Source organism: Tamandua tetradactyla, chromosome 25 (genome assembly GCF_023851605.1).
Source record: "Tamandua tetradactyla isolate mTamTet1 chromosome 25, mTamTet1.pri, whole genome shotgun sequence".
NCBI lineage: Eukaryota > Metazoa > Chordata > Mammalia > Pilosa > Myrmecophagidae > Tamandua > Tamandua tetradactyla.
The window spans coordinates 38,854,982-38,881,512 of record NC_135351.1 but is presented as its reverse complement, the minus strand read 5'-3'; the positions used below and the strand labels follow the sequence as shown (position 1 = coordinate 38,881,512).

Genomic DNA, 26,531 nt, shown 5'->3' with positions numbered 1-26,531 from the left:
CTCCACAGGAGAGGCTTGCCAACTAAAGAAAGAGTCTCTCTTCTTCAACTGATAGGATTATTTTGTTGTAGGAGCCATGCCTTAGTTAAGTACAGATGTATCACCTACAGATGCAGTCAGGTGACTGATGATTTAATACACCAGCCTTCCGGTTTATCAACCAGCCATGAAATATCCTTGCAGCAACAGTTAGGCCAGTGCTTGCCTGACCAGACAACTGGGCATCATCACTTGGTCAAGTTGACACCAGAGCCTAACCATCACACTTACCTCATCTCCCAAGCAATTTTCTTTCTCACTCCAAAAGTAGTTTCTAATTGGCATTCCTCAAGAAATGTAATTTTACAGTAGTCATTTGGCACTTCTTTTTATGGCTTAATCCCAAGAGGAGGAAATAAATTTGAAGGGATTAGACTACCCAACTTTACTCATTTGAGCACTAAAGCCACAAAAACAAAATTGCTCCAGGCAGGAGCTGGAGAAAGGGAACCATCTCAGGATATGTTTTGCACACACACACACATACACACACACCTGGAGGGAAATAAAAAGGAGAAGGGAAAAATTAGTGGAGTTTAATGACAGTGAAGAAAACCTGGATTAGAAGACAGCCACAAAGTTCACAATGGCAACTTTTATTGTTCAGAAACTAGTCTGAACAATACAAGGCCTAAATTATTTTACACCACTTGCAAGCAGTGTAGGACAAAATATTTTCACTGAATTCTTTGCTGGTCAGGTGTAAATTTGGTGATGAAAAGCCTGGCACATCTTGCACAAATGCTCAGGGTTTGGCATTTCTTACGGGCTGGGCTGGACTGTCCTCAGGATCGCCATGGTGTTGTGGCCAGCCCAGTGCAGAGGTGGGTGGGCGAAGGGTGGGTGGTCAGTCAAGCCTGGAATTTGCAACCAAGTACCAAAGTAGAAGTGTCTCGATTGTCAATCAAAAAATAAATAGTTCAGGGCAGTGGTAAGACTCTCAGAGATACCTACAATCACTGGAATTTTCCTCTTCTCTCAGGCTTGGGAATTCTGTATGAAGCTGCACATGTGTAAAGGAGTCCAAACGACTGCTCATTCCTCAGTCACGGAAATGAAATTCTTAAGAAACCAGGCACAGAACCCTGGCAATTCTCTCCTTCCCATCAGAGGTCTACATCCACCAAAAAAGACCTCTTCAGTGGCTGGGGCAAAAGATTTTGTTTTTGTTGTTTTTAAGGCAAAAAGCTTTGGGAAAAACACCACAATTATAGAGAAGGAAACTTTACTTTTCTGTGGTATTTTGTTTTTGTTGCTATTGCTTTAAAAAACAAAGCCAATAAACAAGGAAAAGGCAGAATTTAGAAATCTTTCTCATGTGGAGAAAGGCTGAAATCCAGAACTGTAATAAGTTCTTACTGTGAACCTACTACTAGGATAGAATCACACAATTGATAATTTTCCCTGTTTAGAGAAGAGATGCCATGTAATCAATAAGGAGTTTTAATCCCAAACAAAGAGTATCTGGACTTGACTCTGGAGAGTATGCTGGTTTGAAACTGTTGTGTACCCCAGAGAACCCATAGTCTTTAACCCTAATTCAATATTGTTTAGGGAGGAATCTTTTTGTTGTTTCCATGGAGATGTGACCCACCCAGTTGTGGGTGGGACCATTTGATTGGGGGGTTTCCAAGGAAACCATTAAAGGTGGGTCTTAATTCACTTACTGGAACCCTCTGAGAGGGAACCATTTTGGAAAAAGCTTCATGGCCAACACAGAGACATCTGGAGCTGCAGAAAGAAAATGCTCCCAGGGAAGCTGTTTGAAACCAGAAGCCAAAGGACCAGCAGATGCCAGCCACATGCCCAGGTGACAGAAGTGTTTCATATGCCAACAGCCTTTCTTGAGTCAAGATATGTTTCTCTGGATGCCTTAGTTAGGACATTTTTATGGCCTTAGAACTGTAAAGTTGTAACTTAACAAATGTCCTTTATAAATGCCAGCCCATTTCTGGTATATTGCATTCTGGCAGCACTTACAAACTAAAATAGGGGGATATATAAAATTGATGTTGGGACACAGCATGCTCCAGACAGAAGGTAAACTAAACAAGAAAACTCATCAGAAAGCAGTTGGGTTTTGCTGAAAATGAAACTTCCTGGAATGGTCCCAAGTCTGCTGGGTTCCACCCACTGAGACAATGCTTGGAAGGACGAATCCAGAGCTCACTTTGCCATTTTGTGGGTTCTCTGCCAGCTGGACTCTTGACCATCAACTTTCCACCCTCCCCTCATCTTACAAGGATGAGAGTTTTCATGTTGGGAAATGTAAAAGCAATTCTATCTGAGATATAAACAAGTTTGGAGGTAAGATACATTGGGGAAGAAGAGAAAGTGGCAAAGTTTTACTTCTAAGATGGTCATCACCTCCTTCCCCCACCCAAAAAAGGTAACTGCTGAGACTCTTGAAAGGTGATCCAAAATGACTTAGTGATATCAGCCAAGCCCTGAGCTTGCGGTCAGAGCTGAGCTGGACCATAACAAAGTCTCAGTGGCATCAGTTTACAGAGCTGGGTGTCTGGAGCTATTAACACTGCTTCATCTTCTTCATAAAACCCCAATCAACACTTCGAGGCAAATTGGAACTTAAATAGTAGCTGAAGATCCTACATGTGGACAGGCCTAAGCACAAAGCCGTGTGTGGTTCTTGACCAATCCCGTGTCCTACCTTGGAGCAGGTGGATTGCTCTGCTGTCCCCGTCACTGAAAATTCCCAGGCTCTGTACCTTCCGCCCATCCAGGGCCTTTGCTGTGAGATGGAGCAGGTGCTCCAAAGTGATGCCGCTGTGCTCGTACACCACGGAGACGACCCCTGCCTGGATGCTGTCCACAACCATCTAAAAACGAAACCAAAGCTGGAGCAACTGAAGCACACCATCTTGGAATATTGATCGATGAAAGAAATATGCTGGATGTGCAATGAACTGTGATCACTACAGATTGCATTGTATTTGTCTCTTCTCAGAGATTGAGGAAGCTAATGTTCCTCCTTCATTGCCTTTAAAAAATTCCTTTGTTTCTTTTCTAGTTATAAAAGAAGAAAATTAAATACACTCGAAGCTCCATCACTCAGAGATAAATACTACTAACATTTTAAGTTATATCCCCGCAGGCTTTTTTCTTTTTACACACCTACACACAGAGACATATCTACAAATTAAAATAATATCATTACATTTTGCAAGGAACGTCTTAAGTTAGATTTTAAAGTTTTCCTCCTCAGTATGAATTTTTGAAACACCAGTATTGATCGGAAAATATTTGCCACTTAAGTAAATACCACAACCACTGTTCTCTGAATTCAACCAACAAATTGTGACAGAGCTAATTCACAGAAACAGACAGGTTGGAAAGTCACTTAAGCTGCTGATTTTTTCCCAAAGCCTTGGACCTCATTCTGGAGAGGTTCAGCTGCCCAGAAACTGAAACAGGGAAATGCTTATTTTGTACTTGCACCTCTAGACAAGCATAGCCCAATAAGTAACTGCGGCATCGTCTGCACATAGAGAAGATCAGTGGGGTGCTGGGTTTATTTTAGAGCAGTTTGTTCGTCTGAGCCCTGTCACCGCGTGTCCGCTCGGCCCAGCACGATGTATTTTAAACTTAGGGAAACTGCTGTGGCCACACAAAGATCAAAGCTCCGATTTGCTTTCATGTGGATCCACTGAGCTAGCTAAATGATGAAAGTTGAGATATCGGAGGAGAAATGATTTCAGATCTTAAAAGCAATCATTTCATTAGATATAGTAATTACGCTGGCAAAGTTGCTATAAGGAGATCAATGAATATAGCCTACTGAATGTCACTCCCTAGACACTTCTGTGTGTGTATTAATTAATACACAAATATGTACATACAAATATACACACATGCACATGCTCACACATCCATAAAAATATATACTTGTCTTCTTTGCGCTTTATTTTTCTTAGTATTCGTATTAAAATTAAAATATATAATTTCATTATAGAAAAAGTATATTTTAATTTAATGACACCCACATGAAATAGATCACAAAATAGTATTCTGACATTCTTTTCTTCTTTTGAGGGACAGTTATTACATAATATTTCCACATAATTTTTTAATTTTCCAAAAGCAATTTTTTTAATGCTTCTTGAGCACCTTATTCTTTTCTGAATTGAGCACCCTGAATTCAGTAAGAATTTATAGGAGTCTTAGTAAGTGCAAGTCAGTTTTGACCTTTAATGCTTTTTTAAAATAATTTCGAATTATGGTTACCTTTTTTGCTTCCAATTTTAAAACCCCTTGGACCTGTAAATGTCTGCTTGAAGGAATCCTTACTCACCCGGAGGCTAACAGAGTGCCACACCCACAGAAAAGGGCTGCCTCCTAGCACACTCTGTACCTCATATGCAGGAATCCGAGATGATATTAATATCAAGTGTGGCTGCAAATCTGAAGAGCCTTCGTGTTTTTTATAAACCCCACGGCAATTCTTCTTTGATAATAAAGAGTAGGATTTGGTTCCAGAAACATTGCTTCTATAGGGAAAAAGGGGGGATAAGTGATCTCATTTTCTCCTAACCCAACCTTGAAAAGCAAGCGCTAAAATATTCTCTGTACCAGGGGCAGCCCTCAGTGCCCCAGGCTGGAGGGAGCCCGGCAAGGGTCATCCTGGGCTGGGGGCCAACCTGCCCCCGGGTCTCTCTCCCTTCCTCCTCTTTGCAAGGCCAGAAAGTGCCCTAGAACTTACTTACTTGGGAAAACATAAAACAAACCAAGTAACACACTTAGGGGGCCGAAAAAGACATTTGAAAAAGGAATAGCTGAGGGATTTTGAATTGCGTCAATCAATCCATCAGAGCTTTCTGAGCGCATCTCTTTTCTTCCCACAGCCCCCCCCGCCCCGCACCCCCACATCAACTCTTACACCACGAAACGCATTTGCACAAAAATGTTGTTTTTGCTCAGCGACTTTTTACAGAAAATGTTCTAAGCTACAGTTAAACGTCCTTGTGGGGTTTAGGGGATTTGAGATAGAAAATGTGACTCTTATATATGAAGACCCTGTATTCGAAGAGTAAGGAGTTATTGCTGTTGATATCCCAGGGGCTGTACGTAAGTCATAAAAGACAGCTGCATGCTAGCTGAGCTTCCAAAGAAAAAACTCTTGGCATCATACAATGGCCTTGCGCCTTCCGGGGTGGAGTCCTGCTTACCGCTGAGGCAAAGCTTCCAAGGACGCCAGAACGAGCTGCTTCTCCAAAGCGTCACGGAGTTGCACCCGATCCCTCACAGACGGGGACAGCGGTGGGTGGCACTTGGCTTTTACCGATCTAGAGCAACACGTCCCGTTCACCCAAGGGGCTCGAGCTCTGAGTAGCTCCTCTGAAAAACACACAGCACCAGGCGGGGCTGTTTACTTCCCACTTCGCCCAGCAAGGTCCGCAGGGATGCAGCCATCAGAAATAAAGGTGAACTGGGCCATATGCCTGCTGACCGGAGCGACAACCGTTTTCACAGGCCACGTCCAGACGTCTCATCCTCTCAGCCCTTGGGCATGAGTTACCCATCTTTTCAGATCAACGTCAAGTCCAAAGCACACGCCCCTCTTTTGAGGAGCCCTGCGCATCAGCGGAAGGCTTCCCACGCATTTCTGCCCTCCTTGGCTTTAAGTAATTTCCTATTTGTTACCATTTATAAAACAAAAGACAACTTAAATGGATTTTGTTGCTTCCTTTCACGCATCCACGCATCGCACAACTCAGATGGCTTTGCCGAAAGGGCTTTTTGTCACCTCCCAACTACCCTTCCTGTGAAGTGCCATTCTTTCTGCTTCCTGCCCCATTTTCATTTCTCCTCCTTTTCCAGCAATCCCACTTCTTCTGTCTACAGCCTGTTTCTCTTTTTGCTTTTGCCTGTGTCTTTACACTCCTGCGTGTGGTTTCCCTCCTCCTCGGTTTTACAAACCTGAGACACCTGGGCAGCAGGGGAGGCTCTGTTACTTATGTTTTCACATTTCAGATAAAAATAAACAAATAAATAAAAAAGAGCTTGTCCTGAAGATACTTGAGACACATGATATTTCAGAGAGCACCACCCTCCTCTGTGGGAATTTATATGTAAATTCTTTTTTTTTTGTTTGTATGCTCTATAACGGCACCACATTTCATTCTTTCTCCATGTGGGTATCCTGTTATTACAGCACCATTTGTTGACTTTTTGTTTGTTTGTGTGTTTGGGAAGTACGTGGGTAAGGAATCGAACCTGGGTCTCCCGCATGGCAGGTGAGAATTTTCCCACTGAACTACCCTTGTACCCCCTCCATTTATTTTTAAAATACTTTAGTAGGATATATATTTTTAAAACCACTCACTGTTACGTAGCGCAATTTTCTCCCAGATTATTTTCCGTAGGCACTTTTCTCTTTGTCTCTCTTGGAGTTCCTCGTCTTCCGCTTTGGGTTCGTTCAGGGTCCCATAAACTGCAGCCGCTTCCCTGGGTGTCAGCCAGTCTAGGTGGGACACACACGCCAGGTAGTGGTGCTTCCACGCACCGAACTCATTCTCTGCTGGCATATACGGCAGAAACCATCCAAACTTAACGCATTTGGGCCTCCATAAGCAGTCCTTCAGAAAACGAAAAGAGAAAAAGATGGATTGTAAACTCTTCTTAAAGAAAGTTTTCTAGTAGTGATTTTTTTTATTACAGTGAGATTTTTACTGCCATCTAAACTTAACCCTGAGAAATAAAAGCACAGAAAAAATATTCTTTGATGAATCTATATTATATATGAATATGTATATTAGCCTTCTTTTCTGATTTTCCTATCTACTTTTGATTCTTAGCCAATGCTTCCATAGCTTCTGGCTACTTTACCCCTAGATTCAGAGAATTCTGTACCTTCCAATGGTCGTTTGTTGCAGACCCAGTCTCCACTGGGAATGACTTCAACTGAGCCATATGATATTGCCGATATACAACTGTCTTTTGACAAAACAATAAATTTCATGTGGTTCAATCTAATTGAATATGTAAACAAAATATTATAAAAACAACTATTTGAAGACATGAGAGGGCTACCAAGACATCAAAACTTGTGCAACCAAGATAGCAGGGAGCAGGAAAACGCAGAGAGGTGAGCCTGGTATTTGGCTTTGCTTTTCCCTTCAAAGTATTTGCCAATTCCAAAATAAAGCCTATGAGGCTGAGAAGCAGAGCGGTTAAGTTGTAGCAGGACTTAGAAGCATTAAGGAAATTTAGGCATCCTTACAGGGAAGAGAGGGTACAAGGTAAAATTCAGGCCCTTGAAGAGAAAGAGTCGTGATAATCACACCAGGCCTTCAGTAAAGACCCTTTTCAGTAAGGATGACACTGAAATAGACAAATTATCAAAGGACTGAAGGCAGGTTTGGAATATCTCATTCTCTGATTTGATTAGAGTGACCCATTCCTACTCCAACAAAATAACAGAAGCAAAAGTAAACTTTCCCTGGAGGATGATAATATTAACCAGAAACTGAAATTATTGCTTCAATTTTATACACAATATCTGGGTACTCAAATAAAAATAACCAGGTATATTTTAAAAAGCGTCTGCTTCTTCTGTTGGGTTTTAGTAAATATAGAGACTTTCAGAGATTCAGACATTGGGATGATCACACATGAACATAAAGACAACTGTAATATTGTGCCGGTTTGAATCTATTACGTACCCCAGAAAAGCCATGGTTTAGCCCTGACCAAATCTTGTGGGACCAGCCCTTTCTTTTAATCCTAACTCAGTATTGCAGGACAGAAACTTTGATTAAACTATCTCCATGGAGATGAGATGCACCCAATTGTGGGTGTGGCCTTTTGATTAAATAGAGATGTAACTTCGCTTATTCAGGGTGGATCTTAATTAGTGTACTAGAGTCCTTTAAAAGAGGAAACTTTTTGGAGAGAGATTACAAACGACAGAAACCTCAGAGCCAACAGAGAGAGAGTTGACAGAAACTTCAGACCAGAGCCAACGCAGATGCTAACATTTGGAGAACAGAGACACAGATGTTTGGAGATGCTTGAAGTCCAGCAGACACTGCCATAAGATGTTAAGCAATCCAGAACCTGGACAGAGCCAAAGGAAGTCAAGAGATGAAAGCCAGCCCTGGAGAAGCAAAGTGAGGAACCCCCACAGGAACAGAGGCTGAAAGCAATGGAGCCCAGGAGCATGGGACCAGCAAGGGCCCAGTAAGCCTTTCCAGCTGACGGAAGTGTTCCAGACTCACTGACTTTTCTTGAATTAATGTATCTTTCCTTGGATGCCTTAGTTTGGACATTTCCATAGGCTTAGAAGTATAAACTTGTAACTTATTAAATTTCCCTTTTTAAAAATCATTCCAGATATGGTATATCACATTCCAGCAGCTTCCAAACTAAGACACATATATTTAAGAAACTAAATGGCTAGGTGGAAACTTCTGACAAATAATCAAATCAAGGAATCAAATAAACATTCTAGAACTGTAAAATATAACCATTGACATTTAGGAATCAATGGATGGGTTTAAGGGCAGACTGAATCCAGTTGAAAAAGTAATTAGTAAACTGAAAGATAGGTTCGAAGAAAAATCCTGCCTTAAAAACTGAAGGCCAAAAGGCTGGAAAACATATATGAGAGAATATAAAACTTATGGGACACAACAAATGAATCTCTTGAGTATTGGAATCTCAAGAGAAAAAGAGAAAGAATGTAGCAAAAGAAATACATGAAGAGCTAAGATCTGAGAACTTTTCAAAACTGATGAAAGACATTAAATCTCAGATTCCAAAATTACTACAAAACACAAGCAGAATAAACACACACATACCTTAATATATCAGAGTAAATGTGCTGAAAACAAAAGACAAAGAAAAAATTTTAAAAGCAGCTAGAGAAAATGGAACTAATATCTTTAAAGGAGCAACAATAAAATTTCTGACTTCTCAAAAAATTATATAAGCCCTGAGACAATGGAACATTTTCAGATTTCCATTAAAAGGATATTCCCAGTGAAAACATCCCTCAAATATGAAAGTGAAAAAGAAATATTTTTATATGAACAAAAACTAAGAATTTATCAGCAGCAGACCTGCATTACAAGAAACAAAAGGAAAATTACCTCAAAAGGAAACTCAGAAATGTAGGAAGGCAACAAAGATCAACAGAAAAGGTAAACATATGGTGACATGGAAATAAATATTGACTAAAACAATAGTGATAAAGTTTTATGAGGTAGAAAACATAAAATGTGTGTTTGCATATACATTATATATATAATTAAAATATTTGACAACAAAAACACAGAAACTGAAAGTGGGGTAAATGTAGTTAAGAGGTCCTTATCTCATTGCCTAAGAAGTGGTAAAATTATACAAGGATGCATCTCTAGGGTAACCATAAAAGAACGGCTAAAAATTCATAATTAGGATTCTAAGAAATATTTAATTAATTCAAAAGAAGACAAAAGGAAAAAATGAAACATCAAATTCACAGAACAAATGAGAAATAAATAGTAAGATGGAGGAGTTAAATTCAAATACAGAGGAAGATTGTGGAAAGATGGAGGGCAGGAAGCTCCAAGAATCAGTTCCTCCACCAAAACAACTACTGAATTGCCAAGAACTGTCCAAATCAACTATTTTGAAACTCTGGAGTCTTGCATACTGTGCAGTATCCAAGGAAGAGCCATAGGAAGAGGCTGGTAAATTGCAGTGAATATTGGTGAGTTCCATCCCCCCATAAGAGCTCCCACCCCCCACCCCCAAGCCATGTGGTAGACAGCAGTAGTGACAAGTTTGGCCACGAGGATATTGTCCTCAGAACTTCAGGGATGATGACTGCTTTTGGTCAGCTATTTCAGATGGCCATTGTTTCAAACCCCATCAGGCAAAAGCAGCAGAGGAATATTAAAGACCGTACATTTTCTCAAAATTATAGAAAACTGTTAGAGGATGGCAGTAACTGGGTGAGTGCTGAATCAAATGAACACAGCTTCAGAAGCCTGGGCTCCCAGTGCCCTTGACAGCCCCTCTTCCAGGCCCTTCCCAGTGACATGTGGAGCCAGCCTGGCCCTGTTCCAGAGGGTGCAGTGTGGCCCCTGTGTGCCTACTGGGGTGTATGTACATCAGTGCCAAACTACTGACCAACCTTTAACTAGAATGACAAAGAAAAAAAAGGAAGAGGATGCCAATAACTAAAATCAGAAATGAAAGGGGGCCATCACTATCTACCCTACAGAAATGAAAAGGATTATAAGAGGATACTATGAAAAACTGTACACCATTTATATATTCTAGATGAAATGGACACATTCCCAGAAACACATGAACAATCCACACTGACTCTAGGAGATATGGAAGATCTCAGCAGACCAATTACAAATAAAGAGTTTGAATTAGTCAACAAAAACCTGCCAACAAAGAAAAGACCAGATCACTTCACAGGTGAATTCTACCAATCATTCCAAGAAGAATTAGTAACAATCCTGCTCAAACTCTTCCAAAAAACTCAACAGGAGGAAACACTACTAGTTTGCTAGCTGCCAGAATGTGATATACTAGAATCAGAATGGGTTTTAAAAAGGGGAATTTAATAAGTTCCTAGTTCACAGTTCTAAGGTTGAGATAATGTCCTAATTAAAACAGGTCTATAGAAATGTGTCCAATCTTAGGCATCCAGGAAAAGATACCTTGATTCAAGAAGGCCGATGAAGTTCAGGGTTTTCCTCTCAAGTGGAAAGGCACATGGTGAACACAGTCAGAGTTTCTCTCTCAGCTGGAAGGGCACATGGCAAAGTGTGCTAGCTTTCTCTTCCAGCTACTTGTTTCATGAAGCTTTCCAGGAGGTGTTTTCCTTCTTTATCTCCAAAAGTCGCTGGGTGGTGGACTCTCTGTGACATGATTCTGTGGTGTTCTCTGCTCTCTCAGAATCTCATGGCTTTCGCTCTTGTTGTTTTCTAGCTTTTTCCAAAGTGCATCATCTTTTAAAGGATTCCAGTAAAGCCAATCAAGACCCACCTGGACTGAGTGGAGACATATCTCTACCTAATCAAGTTTAAAATACCCACACTTGACTGAGTCATGTCTCCGTGGAGATGAGCTAATTCAAGTTTCACCATACAGTACTGAATAGGGATTAGAAGAAACCATTGTTCCCACAAGGTTGGTTAGAATTAAACCATGGCTTTTCTAGGGTACATAAACTTTTTCAAACCAACACAACTACCTAACTCATTCTATGAGGCTAACATCAACCTAACACCAAAGACAGATAAAGATAATATGAGAAAAGAAAATTACCGACTAATTTCTCTTATGAATATAGATGCAAAAATCTTCAACAAAATACTTGCAAATCAAATTCAACAGCACATTTAAAAGAATTATACACTATTCAAGTGGATTTTATCCCAGGTATGCAAGGTGGTTCAACACAAGAAAATCAATTAATGTTAATACACTACATTAACAAAATAAAGGGGAAAACACTTGATTATCTCAATTGAAGCAGAAAAGGCATTTGACAAAATCCAGTGGTATTTAGATAAGTGTAAACAGACTAAACGCCCCCATTAAAAGTCAAAGATTGCCAAATTATGTATATTAAAATTAACAATCACCACTATATTCTGTTTACAAGGTATAAACCTTTTAAAAGGACATAGATGGGGACAACCAAATCAATAAGCTAAGCCCTTAATCTTGGAGTTCACCCCTATGAAACTTATTCTCGTCAAGGATAGGCTAAGCCTACTTAAAATTAGGCCTAAGAGTCACCCCCAGAGAACCTCTTTTGTTGCTCAGATGTTTGAACTCACTGCCTTCCCTTCTTTGTGAGGCATGACTTCCAGGGGTGTAAATCTCCCAGGCAACGTGGGACAGAAAGCCTAGGATAAGGCAGGACTTGGCCTCGAAAGATTGAGAAAGACTTCTTGACCAAAAGAGGGAAGAGAGAAATGAGACAAAATAAAGTTTCAGTGGCTGAGAGATTTCAGAGTCGAGAGGTTATCCTGGAGGTTATTCTTATGCATTATATAGATATGTCCCTTTTTAGTTAATGGTGTATTGGAGTGGCTAGAGGGAAGTACCTGAAACTGTTGAGCTGTGTTTCAGTAGCTTAATTCTTGAAGATGATTGTATAAAGATGTAATATTTACAACGTGACTGTGTGATTGTGAGACCCTTGTGTCTGATGCTCCTTATATCCAGGGTATAGACAGATGTGTAAAAAAATATGGATAAAAATAAATAATATGGGGGACAAAAGGCAAAATTAATTGGGTAGATGGAAACACTAGTGGTCAATGAGAGGCAGGGGTGAGGTGTATGAGTCTTTTTTTTTTCTGAAGTGATACAAATGTTCAAAAAAATGATCATGGTGATGAATATACAACTATGTGATGATATTGTGTGCCACTGATTGTACATCCTGTATGAATGTATGTGTGTGAAGATTTCTCAATAAAAAAAATTTTTAAAGAATCAAAAACAACATTGAATGCTTGAAAGTAAAAAGGATAGGAAACAATACACCATGCAAATAGTAACCCTCAATTCTGAGGAAGATTCTAAGTGCTATGAGTCCTGAGCTCACTGCAGGTTTTTGAGTAAAGCTCCTCCATGGAGCTGGCAATTCTCTGAGGTCCAGATTTCAACACAAGCCCACCCTGGAAATGTTGTAAAATTTAAAGAAGCAAATTATTGACATATTTAAAGTATGTCTAACATTATTTGATTAAGTCTTCTAAAAGAAAATAAGGAGACAAATAGGCCAGAGGTAGAATTAATGGTAGCGCAGTAAACAGCTGCTGCTGTGAACTACCATAACTGTTGTGAAAAGATCTATATTTATATTCTTCAACAAATATTAGCCAAAGAGGGATCAGGTGAAGTTGTGGTTGAGTAGAAATTTCCCAAGCGGAGCGATCAGGGATAAAATAACGTCACATGAAAACCAAAACTTATATAGTGTTTAATGAAGGAAATGAACATGTTTAGCCAAGATAAAATATTTTCTAAATAATTCAACTGAATGCTTAAAGGTTATGAAAATTACATGAATTATTGAAATAGTGATTATCCTCTTATCTATAAAATAAATCACTGTCTTTAACTTATTCCCGTTTTTTTCTGTTAAGGGCACATTAATTATGGTTCAGCTATCCTTGGCAATCGTTTTGAGGGAAGAGAGCTACCCAAATTGCCTCATTATGGATTGCGGTTGTATCTGTGTTCTATTAAAAGGAAATGATAAGTGGAAAACCTGTTCAGTTAAGAACTTCCAGGTCCAGCTGACCTGTGCAGCTGCACATAAATCTTTTGGATTCAGAAAGGAAAAGATATATAGAGAAATGAAGCGTGGTAACACGGTAGAGAAATCCAGTTTGGCCACTTGATTCTTTTCTGAAAACCAGTCTTGGACAAACCTAAAAAAAGAAAGATGTAGAAGTTTAGCTCAGAACAGTAATATCTAATTTGACCAAAAATTCATTTTAAGACTGATCATTGTCCTTTCTCTAATGTTCTCCCTGCAAAAATTAATTAAATCCTAAACAAAATAAGGTTGCATTAAAAAAAAAAACAGTCTACTTTTAACTACCCATTTTTAAGGGGAAACCTGAGTAACAAAAAATGTCTGAAATCCACAGGAAAAAATTCAAAAATTCACCTAGTCATTTCAGCCATAAACTTATTTTTTCATTTTCCTTTACCTCCAAATCCAGTAAATCAATAAATTTTGTCAGCTGTGTCTCCAAAATAAATCCCCCCAATTCAACTACTTCTCTCCATTTGCACTGCTCTCCCTCAGGCCCACGCTTCCTCCACCTCTGTCCTAGACCACTGCAACAGCCTTCTAATTGGTCTCCTCACTTCCATTCTAGCCTCCCCAAAGACCATTTCTCACCTCACAGCCCAAGTGGTCTTATGAAAATGTAAATTAGATAATGGCACTCAAGCACTTAAAACCCTACAGTGACCTCCCAATGCAATTAAAATAAGAGCCTAGAGTTAACATCACACTGAATGGTAAAATATTAAATTCCTTCCCCCTAGCATCAGGAACACAGCACGAGCGTCCACTTTCACTACTTCAATTTAACATGCCCTGGAGGTCCCAACGTTTACAAGGCAAGAAGAAATAAAAGGCATATCTACTGGAAAGGAAGAAGTAAAACTATCGCATTGCATGTATTATATATGTAAAATCTAGAAAGCAATTATTAAGAACAACTAAGGAATGTTCAAAGCAGCTATTTAAATTGCTGAATGTATTAGTATAAAAGTTGATAATTTTCCTTTATTATCTTTTTAATATCTGTAGGATTTGCAGCAATATTTTCTTTTTCATTCATGATATTGATGATTTGCGCTTTCCCTTTTTCTTTCCTTGATTAATCTTGTTAGGAGCTTATCAACATTATTACTAATTCCAAAATAATAGCTTTTGGTTTCATTAAATTTTCTCAGTTCGTCCATTTTCTATTTTATTGAATTCTAGTCTTATCTTTAGCATTTCTTTCCTTCTATTTGTTTTGGCTGTAATTTACTGGTTTTTTTTTTTTTCCCCTAGCTTCTTCAGGTGTAAACTTAGGTAATTAATTTGAAAAGCTTTTCTTTTCTAATATAAGTATTTAAAACTGTAAATTTCTCTCTAAGCTCTTTTAGCTGCATCCCACATGCTTTGATTTGCTATAGTTTCATTATCATTCAGCCTGAAATGTTTTCTAATTTCCTTTGTGACTTCTTCTCTGACCCTAGGTTATTTAGGAGTTAATTTCCCAATATTTGAAACTAAATATTTCAGTTTTCTCAATTTCCAATGTTACTTCATTGTGCTTTGAAATATGCACCTAAGAAGATTTTAACATTTTGAAAAGTATTGACTCTTATCTTGTGGATCAGAAAAAGATCTGAGTGAACACTGAATGTGTCCATAGAAAGAACATCTATTTGGTAGTCATTGAGTTTAGTTTTCTATAAATACCAATTAGGTCAAGGCAGCTGAAAAGCTTGCTCAGGTCTTTTACATCTTGACTGATTTTTTGTTTAGTTGTTCTATTAAATAACCCCATCAGTTCTGTTACATGTAATTTAATCTTTACTATTTGGTTCACACACACATTTATCTCTTGTGTCTTCTTGACAAATTAACCCTTTTATAATTATAAAACAAACCTCTTTATCTCTTTGGTAAGATTCCTTGTCTTGAAAGTCCATTTTGTCTGATTGCCATTCTAGCCTGCTATGCTTTATTATCTGCACGGTAGATTTTCCCCCATCCTTTTACTTTTAATCTACCGGTGTCTTTATATTTAAAGTATAAAGTATACTATATACTGACCCTCAAAGTCAGTATATAGCTGGATCTTCTATTTTTTAGCTCATCTGACAATCATTGCCTTTTAATTTGAGTGTTTAGTCCATTTTAATTTAATTATTGATATGATTGAATTCAGGTCTCAATGTTATTACCTATTGTCTATTTGTCCCATCTGAGCTTTAAACCTTGACTCCTTCTCTCCTGCCCTGCTTTGAGTTAATCAAATATTTTTGTATTCCATTTTAATCGGCTCTTCTTCCATACCCCTTTGCATTATTCTTTTAAGTTGTTAGGAGCTGCAGTACACATCTTTAAATTGTGATATCCTCCTTAAGAGTTAACACTCATGTCAAATAAAAGAATATTCATCATCCTTTGTGCTATTGTTATTATATAGACTGCATCTACCTGTGTTGTAGACCTCACAATACATGATTTTTGCTTTAAATAGTCATGTGTCTTTAAACTGACTTTTTAAAATGTTTTTTTACCAACATATTTCCCACTTCCTGTGCTCTTCATTCCTTCTTATAAATCGAAGTTTACATCTGGTATCAATTTCCTTAGCCTGAAGAACTTCCTTTGGCATTTCTATAGTGAAGGTCTTCTGAGAATGAACTTTGTCAGTTTCCTTTTATCTAAAACTGTCTTTATTTCCCTTTAATATTTGTGGTGCCATCATGACCCCATTAGTCAATTTCAATAATTATCAATCTAGTTTCTGCTCTGCCCCTTTTTCTTCTCTCTTTCTGTTTCATTTTAAAGTAAATCCCAGCTAGCATATCATTTCATCCACAAATACTTCAGTATTACTAAACTATAAGGACATTTAAAAGAAACATATACCATAATACTATCATCATACCTAAAAATTTTAACAATAATTTCTTAATTTGATATCTTTTTTATAATGACATCCATTAAGAAAATGTCCTGAACTACATGATATATCCTGTGAGCACAGATGGGTCTTGTATGAGGAGAAAATCCAAAGTCCCACCAAAGTAACCATCCTGGGGGCTATGGAGACCTCAGACAAAAAAGACTTCTCATGGCCCACCCAAAATGCATACACCGCTAACAACAAAAAAGGGACAGTTAACACATGCTTGTCCCTTTTAGATATCGACAACAAGACATCCCCAACTATAGCCCCAAGCCGCCTGATAGGCATCATATTTGAAAAAGAACCATTAGAACAAGAAGCTCTTCCCTGGAACCCCTAATATCCACCAAACACGGTGGAATTGCAGATACCTGTGCCCAATCTCCTGGCACATTGGTAACTTTGTCAATAAAAACACTCCAGAACTCAATGCCTTGGGCCGTTTTGACCACAGAATTTTCTCTCAAAGCTGAACTGCTTCTGCTGCCCCAGTTCTGTGCCCGAGCAGATATAGATGAACTCACTGAAAGGAAAGGCCTGCTCCTCCCAGCCGGTCTCACCCTGCCACGGGTCCTGCTGGTCTAAATCCCCATAGGACAAGTCAAGACCCAGTTCCCATATGAAATAAAAATAGCATCCCTCGTTCAGGACAAGTGTGGCCCCTAAGATCATAGGTTGTGAACATTCTTTAGACTCAGAGAGTCTTGGCCACTACTTTACCCAAACTGCTGGCTCAACGGGGGCCTCACCTGCAAAATCTGGAGACAGCAGGATTTACTGATGAGGCCGTCTCCTCCAAGAGAGGCCCGACCAATTCACTACAATGGTAAGAAATTGATGATAATCCTCAGCATCAGATGCCCTGGACAATGGGCTGAACTTCAAGAGGAACCACTGGCCCTATAGTGCTCTGTCCTGAGACAGAGATTTTCCTAAACAGGCCAGTGGGCCAACCCTAACTGCATGGTCCGGTCACTGAGCCACCCAGGATTGGAGTACGAGGTTGCCTCCTTATGAATCAGACACTCGCTAAATCATGAATTCAATCTTTATGTTTGTGTACTTGCTCCTGTGGCATGACTAGATCGAAAAGAAAGCACCAGAATTAGGAAAGTTGATGAAGCCTGTGCAGCCAACATCACTATGCCAGCCTGCTGGATTTACGCTCAAAACGATTACAGTAGTGGAACTGCCATAAGGTTTTACTGGGATATCTGATAAGGAATTCTCAGTCATGCAGAAGTCATGGCTACCCACAAGACCTGCACAACTTGTCAATTCTGCTAGACTTCCAGTGAGGACCTCTCTGGGGCTGGCTCTTCCACTGTTTCCAGTAGTAGAAGTTGCATTCAACCCCCCTCTTCCTTGGCGGAGCTACTTTGATAAGCAGGAGTCAGGGGTGGGAGTGAGGAGAAGAGGAGAGTCAGAGGAGGGGAAGTACATTCCTCTCTTTTCTTGAACAGTACTGGTTTGAAAAGGAACAGTTCATTCCTCTCCTGCTTTTCATGCCTGACTTGGCATCAGTAGATGATGGATGGCCCGCATTGTTCCGATTGAAGACACCTGGACAAACACGAATTTCAGCACTGGCTTCGCCTTAGTGGTTTGACAGCTACCTCCTCGCTCCTCAGAAGTCGTTCACAAGGGAGAAATGGTGATGTCTACATTCCTGTGGAACTCGTCACTGCAGAGAAGGACAGCCCAGCCCATCCTAACAGAGCCTGGTTGACGGGCAAGTAGGGAAATGGGTGAGGGCTGAATGGGGTGCAGGGGCTGAAACCTCTTTCCTATTGCAGATATGAACAGATTGCCCCAGTCAGCCTTCCAGGGCCCTCCCACCATGTTGGATAGGTTACTGCCTCCTTGACCTAGCTGTGTGGGATTTAATTGACACACACTTGAAAAAACATCTGAAACTCACCTGGACTAGCTTTTTATGACTGCGGTAACAATCTACCATAAACAGTGACTTAAAGAAAACATCAACTTACTATCCGTGCAGTTCTCCAAGCTGGAAGTCCACCGTCAGTTTCACTTAGCCATGTCAAAGGGTCATAGGGGCTGCTTCCTTCTGGAGAACCTTGGGCAGTATCTGTTTCTGGCCACCCCCTACTTTCAGAAACTGCCTACTTTCCTTGGCTCATGGCTCCTTCCTTATTCTTCAAAGTCAACCGTGTGGCATCTTTGCTCCTCTCTGACCTCTGCTCCATCCTTATGCCTTCTCTCTCTGACTCCTGGCTCCCTCTTACAAGGACACCTGTGATTGCATTCAGTACCCCCAGATAATCCAAGATAATTTAATTTCCCCAACTCAGGATCCTTAACTTCATCACATCTGCAAAGTCCCTTTTACCTTGTGAGGTAATAACGTGCCGTTATGTGGACATCTTCGGGCCATTATTCAGCCGACCACACCACTGTAATGGGTTGGAAACTAGACGGTGTACAGAGTGGCACTGATGAGCCGCCAAGTCACATGGGCTGGACTGAGAACAGATCCAGATGGCCCCCTTTTTGGAGGCTCAGAATAGAGCTGCTCTAACCGGTCTTGGGTTAGCTCAGTGGAAGAACACCTGCTGTTTCAAAGACTCCCTCTTTCTAACAAGGCACTTCTTGATTGAGAAGCCCCTAAGATTACACATCTATAGATGGTCCTTGCCCCAGCACACCACACTGTAAGTAGACATGGCATCACGGTGCAGAGTCTTTCTGTACTCACTTGCTCAATGGCTGGCTGATCACAATCCCTATTCACCTGGCCCATGCTGGGGGGTGGTGAGGGCTAGGGAGACTCTGCTCTGCTGCTTCTCTGTCCCTAACGTTTGCCCTCCCAAGCCCTACTTCCTATCTGGGTGCGCCTCTTCTGCATGACAAAGCGTAGTTCCTGGCACACAGCAGGCACTTAATAAACGTGTTGGATAAATGCATGACAGGAAAAAGACCAAATTAGAGGTTAAATCCTTCTCCCCACTGCTGGGGGAGTATCTGCTTCTGGGGAGAAGTTAGGATCGGAAAGCTCATCCTCTGGGTTCTAGTTGTGCAAAATCATAAGATGTGAGAGGACCCTAAGAGAGTCTCCACTGAGTTACACTAGAAAAGGCAAAGTGACGCTGGAGGAACAAAAGAAAAGAGGATGGGAGGGCATCGTTCCTGGGGCTTTAAGGAAAGAAAGATGGGAGATTTGGGGACCAGCTCTTGTGTTTACTGACCTGATAATGATTTGAAAAAGTCTTATACTCTAGGTGAGAAACGGAAAACCTTACTAATATTCTCTAAGAAAGATTTACAGTATTTTTATAATGTAGTTTTTGTTGTCTAATTGGCATTTCATAGAATTTAATGCTATGACAAAAGTGGGTGATTAGGGGCTTAGTTCTGTGTGTGTAATAAACAAAATAGTTCTGGGTTTGTATTTTTGTTTTTTTAATTTAGATTTTTTAGGAAGGAATCTTAGGTTATGCCTCTGGCTATTTTGCAAAAAGTGGACAATGTTATTATTCACCTTAAACTTATATTTTAAAAATATTTTTTAGCAGATCAGTTTAAAACAAATTATGCTGAGAGTTTTTATCAAAAGATTACAACCCTGCCCCCACTATTACCTTCCTTAATCTTGTACCAAACAGGCAGTCATATTCAACTTTTTAAGGATATTTGTGGGGATGGCGTTTTTCTATTTAATTGTGTATATTCTATCTTGATTTATTATTTTAAGACACTATCTATTGCATTGATATCAGAGTGAATGACGATTTTAGCTCCCTTATCCTGCTCTTCTCCTGCCAATATTAAGTATATCTTAATTTTAGTTAATTCCATAAGAATTTTCATTAGGATATGATTATAATTAAATATTATGCATGCATTTCCTTTCTCAAGTTACCAACTGCCTCATCTAAATAATTGCTTAGTTTTCTTTGAAACTGTGGCTGCTTCCCATTTCTTCCTTTATCTCAATTTAGGCATTATTTCTGGATGGAGTACATTTCTCAGTGTAAATGAATAAACATAAAAAGAGAAAGTGCTACCTTCCACAGAGCTCCAGTAAATAAACGTAGAAGGAACTCAGGAATTAAAAAATCACCACTTGGCAACTGTCATAGCAATAAAAATTGTTCAGATAAGAATCATCAGTGGATGCTGAAACTAGTAGTTAAAAGTTTGATGAGGGACAGGAAATTTACATAGACTCAAATACTTTTTAGATTCTCATTAACCAATAAGTACAAAATATTTAATAACTAGCCATCTTAACCAAGTGACAGAGCAACATCACCAATAATGGCACAAAGGGACATTGTTTGCTTCCTGATGTGATCCATGGAGAAGCCAGAACCGGGTTAGTGACGCTTTTGCCCAGAAAGTACGCCCTGAGTCTTGAGGAAGCATCAGACAGATTGAAATTCAAGGTCATTCAACAAAGGAGCTGATCTGTGTTCTTCAAAAGGGTCAAAGGAATGTATGGTGGCTGAAGCAGTTATGTACCCCAGAAAAGGCCATGTTCTTTTAATTCATTCCTGTGGGAAATTTTGTGGGTGGGACCTTTTGATTAGGTTGTTTCCATGGAAATGCAACCCACCCAATTCAGGGTTGATCTTTAGTTCTCTCACTAGAGTCCTTTACAAGAGGATAAAACACAAGGAGAGGAAATCAAGAGAAGCTCATGGAAAAAGCCCCAGAGAAGCTGAGAGGAAGCCACTGGAGCCAGAAGCTGGAGGAACTGACACCCGGGAGGGGAGGACCAGCAGATGTCATCATGTGACACAGGAGCCCCTGATGCCAGCAGCCGTCTTCAGAGTCCAGGTATCGTCCTGCAGATGCCCTGAGTTGGACATTTTCATGGCCTAAGAGCTATAAATTGTGAGTTAATAAATTCCCATTATAAAAGCCAACCCATTTCTTTCTTCCTTTATTTTTTTTTTACAGTCCAGCCACTTCAGCAAACTGAAACAGAATGAGAGAAATACTGAGGACTTGCTCCACGCTAAGGTCATGAAAACTAATATAATAGGGGATGCTGAGTAGATCCCATGCTGCACAGGAAAGGAGTGCTGCAAAGGGCATGGTTGGGCCGGTCAGTAATAGTTGATGGGGGCCGGTGGCTAGGGGGGTAGTCCTGTACTCATGTGGATTTGTTGACCTTGGTAGATGTTCTTTGATTTTCCAGGACAGGGTCATTTTAGGAAATATACACTGAAATCCTTAGGGTTTAATGAGGTATCATGTTTGCAACTTACTCTCAAATGGATCAAGAGAATGGTGATGTGAAATGGCAAAATATAAACAGTTAAGGAATCCAGAAGAAAAGTATGGAGGAGTCATTTGTACGATTATCGCAATTTGCTGTAAGTCTGAAACAAAGAAATATAAAAGGGTTTTAAAGAAAGAAGTGGTGGCTCGCTTCAGTCCCCAGATTCAATACTTGTTGGCCTAGCATTTTCTCCTCCCCGGCTTCGATTTACGTCACTGCTTTTTCTTGATCCCTGAACCAGGTAACTTTGTGTGTGCTGGTTTGAAAAGATGGATGTCCCCTAGAAAAGCCATGTTTTAATCAAAATCCCATTTCATAAAGGCAGAATAATCCCTATTCAATACTGTATGTTTGAAACTGTAATCAGATCATCTCCCGAGAGATGTGATTTAATCAAGAGTGGTTGTTAAACTGGATTAGGTGACGACATGTCTCCACCCATTTGGATGGGTCTTGATAAGTTTCTGGAGTCCATAAAAGAGGAAATATTTTGGAGAATGGGAGACTCAGAGAGAGCAGAGAATGCTGCAGCACCATGGAAGCAGAGAGTTCACGAGCCAGCGACCTTTGGAGATGAAGAAGGAAAACGCTTCCCGGGGAGGTTCATGAAACTGGAAGCCAGGAGCGAAAACTAGCAAATGACACTGTGTTTGCCATGTGCCTTTCCAGCCGAGAGAGAAACTGTGATTTTGTTCACCATGTGCCTTCTCACTTGAGAGAGAAACCCTGAAATTCATCAGCCTTATTGAACCAAGGTATCTTTCCCTGGGTGCCTTAGATTGGACATTTCTATAGACTTGTTGTAATTGGGACATTTTCTCAGCCTTAGAACTGTAAACCAACAATTTATTAAATTCCCCCTTTTAAAAGCCATTCCGTTTCTGGCATATTGCATTCCGGCAGCTAGCAAACTAGAACACCTTGTCACATACTGAGACAAAACAGAGTTGCTTAAAATGAACTTGTTGGCATGCTAGGCTTGGGGAGCATGCAGGCGTGTGTGTGTGCACAGGAGGACAGAGAACAGGTTCTGTATGTACCGGCCGCATATAATATCACAGACAGAAATGTCACTTAGGGATCCTCCCAGTCTCGATGATAAAAATGTGCAGAATCACCACGCTTTCTTTCGAAAGGGATTGACATCCAAGCTGAACAAGACTGTGGCACTCCCAGAACTGTTCCTCTCTGTTGTATTACGGTTCCCCTGCATTGGCTGAGGTGGCCTTCGGAAGCCTTCTCCTGGCCCTTGAGATACAACTTATTATCAGTTTTCTTTGGAAGTACAAAACAGTAAAGTAAGATGAAAAACAGAAATAATTTCAGTCTCCTTTTCAAAGATGGACCTAAGAGATTAGACTGAACAATAAATTCAGAGAAAAAAGCATCTTCATAAAGTTTTATTACAACCCTTTACCACCCCACTTCTACTGTCCCATCCTAGCAGAGCAAAAGAGGAGACTTAGATGTGTTGTTAAGAAGGCACCTCAATTATGTATATTTTATATTTGTTCCTGGTCTGCACTATTACAAGGACACATTCGAGTGTAATGAATGCTAAGCAAGAAGGAAGGGAAGTGCTTCAGTCACATAAAAAATTCTGTACATGAGCATCAAGACTGGAGGTGTTTGCAGTTATGACATTGTGGCTCATTGCATTTTAGTTAATGTTGCAAAGCCAGAAATGCATGAAGAGAAATAACAACATGTAGAGAGAAAATGAACAAAATGTGCTTTGCTCATTTATTGTGACAAGGATAATTTAAATAATTCATGATAATGCTTTGCAGTGTGCTTCTGGTAGCACAATGTGTACTTTGCAAAAATAACAAGGCTTAGTGATACAGGACTTGAATCTAATTCTCTGCTCTCCAATTTCTGATAAGAACTAAAAAGGATCTGCCAAAGTGGCGATGAGGATGGCTTGGAGAAGAGCTTGAAGAGGTGTCCTATAGAGGGGTGAGTGGGTTTGGGGAGGTCCCCTCTGTCTGGTTGCCTAGGTTGCATCTCATGGTCTTGTCTGGCAGCTTATAAACACTTTGTGGTGTGCTGAATGTCTGCAGTTCTTGCGTCCCCAGATGGAGTCCCTGGGGCAGGTTTTAATGGGGACTCCAAGGAGATGAGCTGGGGTGAGTGGAGCATTTGCAACTGGAAGGACAGAGAGTGGGGTAACCCCTGAGTTCCATGGAAAAGGAAGATTAGTTGGCAGCAAAATATCACCAGCCATTCATATAGGCCCTTAGATCCAACAATTCATCTTCTAGGGGGGTTATCCTAAAACAGTAATTAACAACAGAAATGTATTTTCTCACAGTTCTCAAGGTCCATCATTTCATTAGAAGTTGTAAAATTATGGGCTCCTGAAGGAAGGATATTACACCACCTACAACGTGTTCTTGCCAAAAAAAAAAAAAAAAAAAAAAAAATCAAACCTGAATCTGATCGAGGCTCAACTACAAATTTGTGGGAAGCCCAGGAGAAAGAAAGTGCAATCGACAAAACACAGACCGTGGGAAACTCTACAGGACAAATGGCTCCATTTTTTTCAATAAACAAATTGCAAGGATGAAAATAGCAAGTAAGGGAAGGAAACCTACAAATTAAAAGAACTCAAGAGTCTTATCAATTAATGGTGATGTAGAGAACTTATTTTGGTCCTGATATGAATAACTTTTTGAAATTAAGAAATTATAAAATGATTATGGGATTATTAATTTTTTCAGTTCATAACTTGTATTGTACTTAGATTTTTAAAAATACTCTTTTTCTTTTAAAGATATATATACTCAGATATTAATATAGGACTAGTATGATGTCTGAGGTTTGCTTCAAAATAATCCAGTATGTTTGGGGTATGGGTGGAATTGGGGAGTATTAATGAAATACTATTGTCCATGAGTAGATGATCATTGTTAAGGATGTGTTTGTTTTTTAAGCTTGAAACTTTCCAAAATAAAGAAAAAATGATTCATAATAAGCAATCTGTTGATTGACTTTCTTCAATAACTCTCAGTGGCTGGTGTGCAAACAGGAGAGAGCAGAAAGTTGGGTTGATTCAAGACTGGGGTTGTGGAAAGTAAAAGTGATAAAAAGACTGAGGAGCAAGAGTTTCAGCAACTTGGAATGCAGGTTACAAAAATGATGGACCGTAGCTTCCATGTGGATCGTGCAGACCAGAGGCAGGGGCTGGCTGGTTGGGGGATGCAGGGGAGTCAATGGGCTGGAAGAATGGGCACGTTGCACAGCGGTCGGAGTGGAGAGAGCTGAGCTAGCAAAGCGCACCTGGGGAAGGCTTTTTCACTGAATCTGGATGTGATGCGATCACTGTGGCATCGCTGGCTAAGGCAGGATGGGGAAAATCTCATTTTGGGTAAGAAGGTGAAGCAACTGAGAATCCAGGGTATTGGGTGAATTTCCTACATGGTTGTTATTATGGGTTGAATTGTGTCCCCCCAAAGATATGTGGATGTCTTTTAACCCCTTAAGCCTCAGAATGTGACTTTATTTGAAAATAGGGTCTTGGAAGGTGTGGTAGTAAAGATGAGGCCAAACTGGATGAGGGTGGGCCCTAATCCAACATGACCCGTGTCCTACTAGAAGGGAAACTGGGACACACAGAGAGACACAGGAGGGGAGGAGGCCACGGGAAGAGACTAACAAAGAGAGAAGAAGGTCCTGTGATCGGGGACAGACCATGTATAATGCCACAACCAAAGGAACCCCAAGGACTGCCTACTGCCACCAGCAGGCAGGAGAAACCATGGAGCAGACTCTTCCCTACAGACTTCAGGGGGACTGGGACCTCCTCAATACCTCGATTTCGGACTTCTGGACTCACAACTGTGAGAGGACACATTTCTGTTGTTTTAAGCCACCCAGTTGGTGGTACTTATGGCAGCCCCAGGGAACTGAGACAGAGGTCAATGTCACACAAAATGATGGCTGTGTCTGGGGCATAAGAGAAATGGAAAACCACATGCTACAGTTCTAAGTGAATGAGAGAGCAAGGCCAGGTGTCAAGAAAATAATAAGGGGAGATTGGAACAAGTTTTTTAAAAAAAGATTTTAAAATAATCTGTATATACTGGTCTATATGTGGTTATCTAGATGCACACAAGCATGAAAACATAGAAGGTTATAGCCGGGCACTGCTGCTATGGGTGATTGGCATTTTCTTCCTGTTGCTTATCCACCTTTTCTAACATTTCTACAAAAGCCAGGTATTGCTAATGAAAGGACAAAGGAAGCCCACAGATGTCACATGTGTTGTCCCCTATGGATGGACCCCTCTTCCTCCAAGCTCTGCTTGGCTAACATATTTTCATCACATCCTCTGCTCTCCTCCCCTAGACTAGGTTAGGTCCTTGTTTCAGGATTTTTGTTGCTTAGCATGAGCATAGGGGTTCATTTGCTTTCTGGCTGGCCAGTCTGCCTCTGGCTGTGGTGAAAAAAAGGCTGTGCACAGACACTCACTGTTCTGGAGTCCCAGGACTACATCCCATGCATGGCACTGGGTGGAGCAGGCTATATAGCCGGAACAGCATGGGAGGTTCAAGTATGTGTCTGGTAAGAAGCTAGTTTTGCAACCACAGAGGCAGCCATAGGTGATTATATTGTAGTTTTAGGGTGATGTACCTGGGGGGACTGCCGAGATGCCCCAGCCTTCCCCACAGGTTGACCAAGCATATCTCTACAGGAGGCCGGTGTCACTCGTGGAGTTCCCTCCTTAATGCCATCTCACATCCTTGGATGAAACCTGCATCCATTAAGCCAGATGTGCACCAGAGGGCAATCTGGGCCCTGGTTTTAGGGTCCAGTCCTTTGTCAGATGCTCACCATTCAAGGTCTTTCCTCTCCATTCTACCGTGAGCCCCAGAAAAGCAGCGCTGTGGCCTTCTGGCTCACCACGGTGTCCCCGGCATCCGGCATTGTGCTCATCACTTGCACAGGCTAAATGAATGTGTGTAAATTTGACTAAACAATGGAGAAATGATAAAGGTTGAAAAATAGAAAAAGAAATCACTGCTTCTGTTAGTTTTCTGGTGCTG

The 26,531-nt window shown here is 40.5% G+C and overlaps 1 protein-coding gene across 1 annotated transcript in view; it reads right to left on the bottom strand.

The window, feature by feature from the left end:
- ECT2L (epithelial cell transforming 2 like) overlaps window positions 1–26,531 on the bottom strand; it is a 73,173-nt gene that overhangs the window by 40,246 nt on the left and 6,396 nt on the right. Inside the window, exons 3-7 of the mRNA XM_077143310.1 lie at window positions 13,289–13,451; window positions 6,380–6,632; window positions 5,223–5,391; window positions 4,409–4,544; window positions 2,708–2,876 (exon numbers count right to left, since the gene is read on the bottom strand). Coding sequence (XP_076999425.1) covers window positions 2,708–2,876; window positions 4,409–4,544; window positions 5,223–5,391; window positions 6,380–6,632; window positions 13,289–13,451 — 890 coding nt within the window. The remainder of the gene's footprint in view (window positions 1–2,707; window positions 2,877–4,408; window positions 4,545–5,222; window positions 5,392–6,379; window positions 6,633–13,288; window positions 13,452–26,531) is intronic.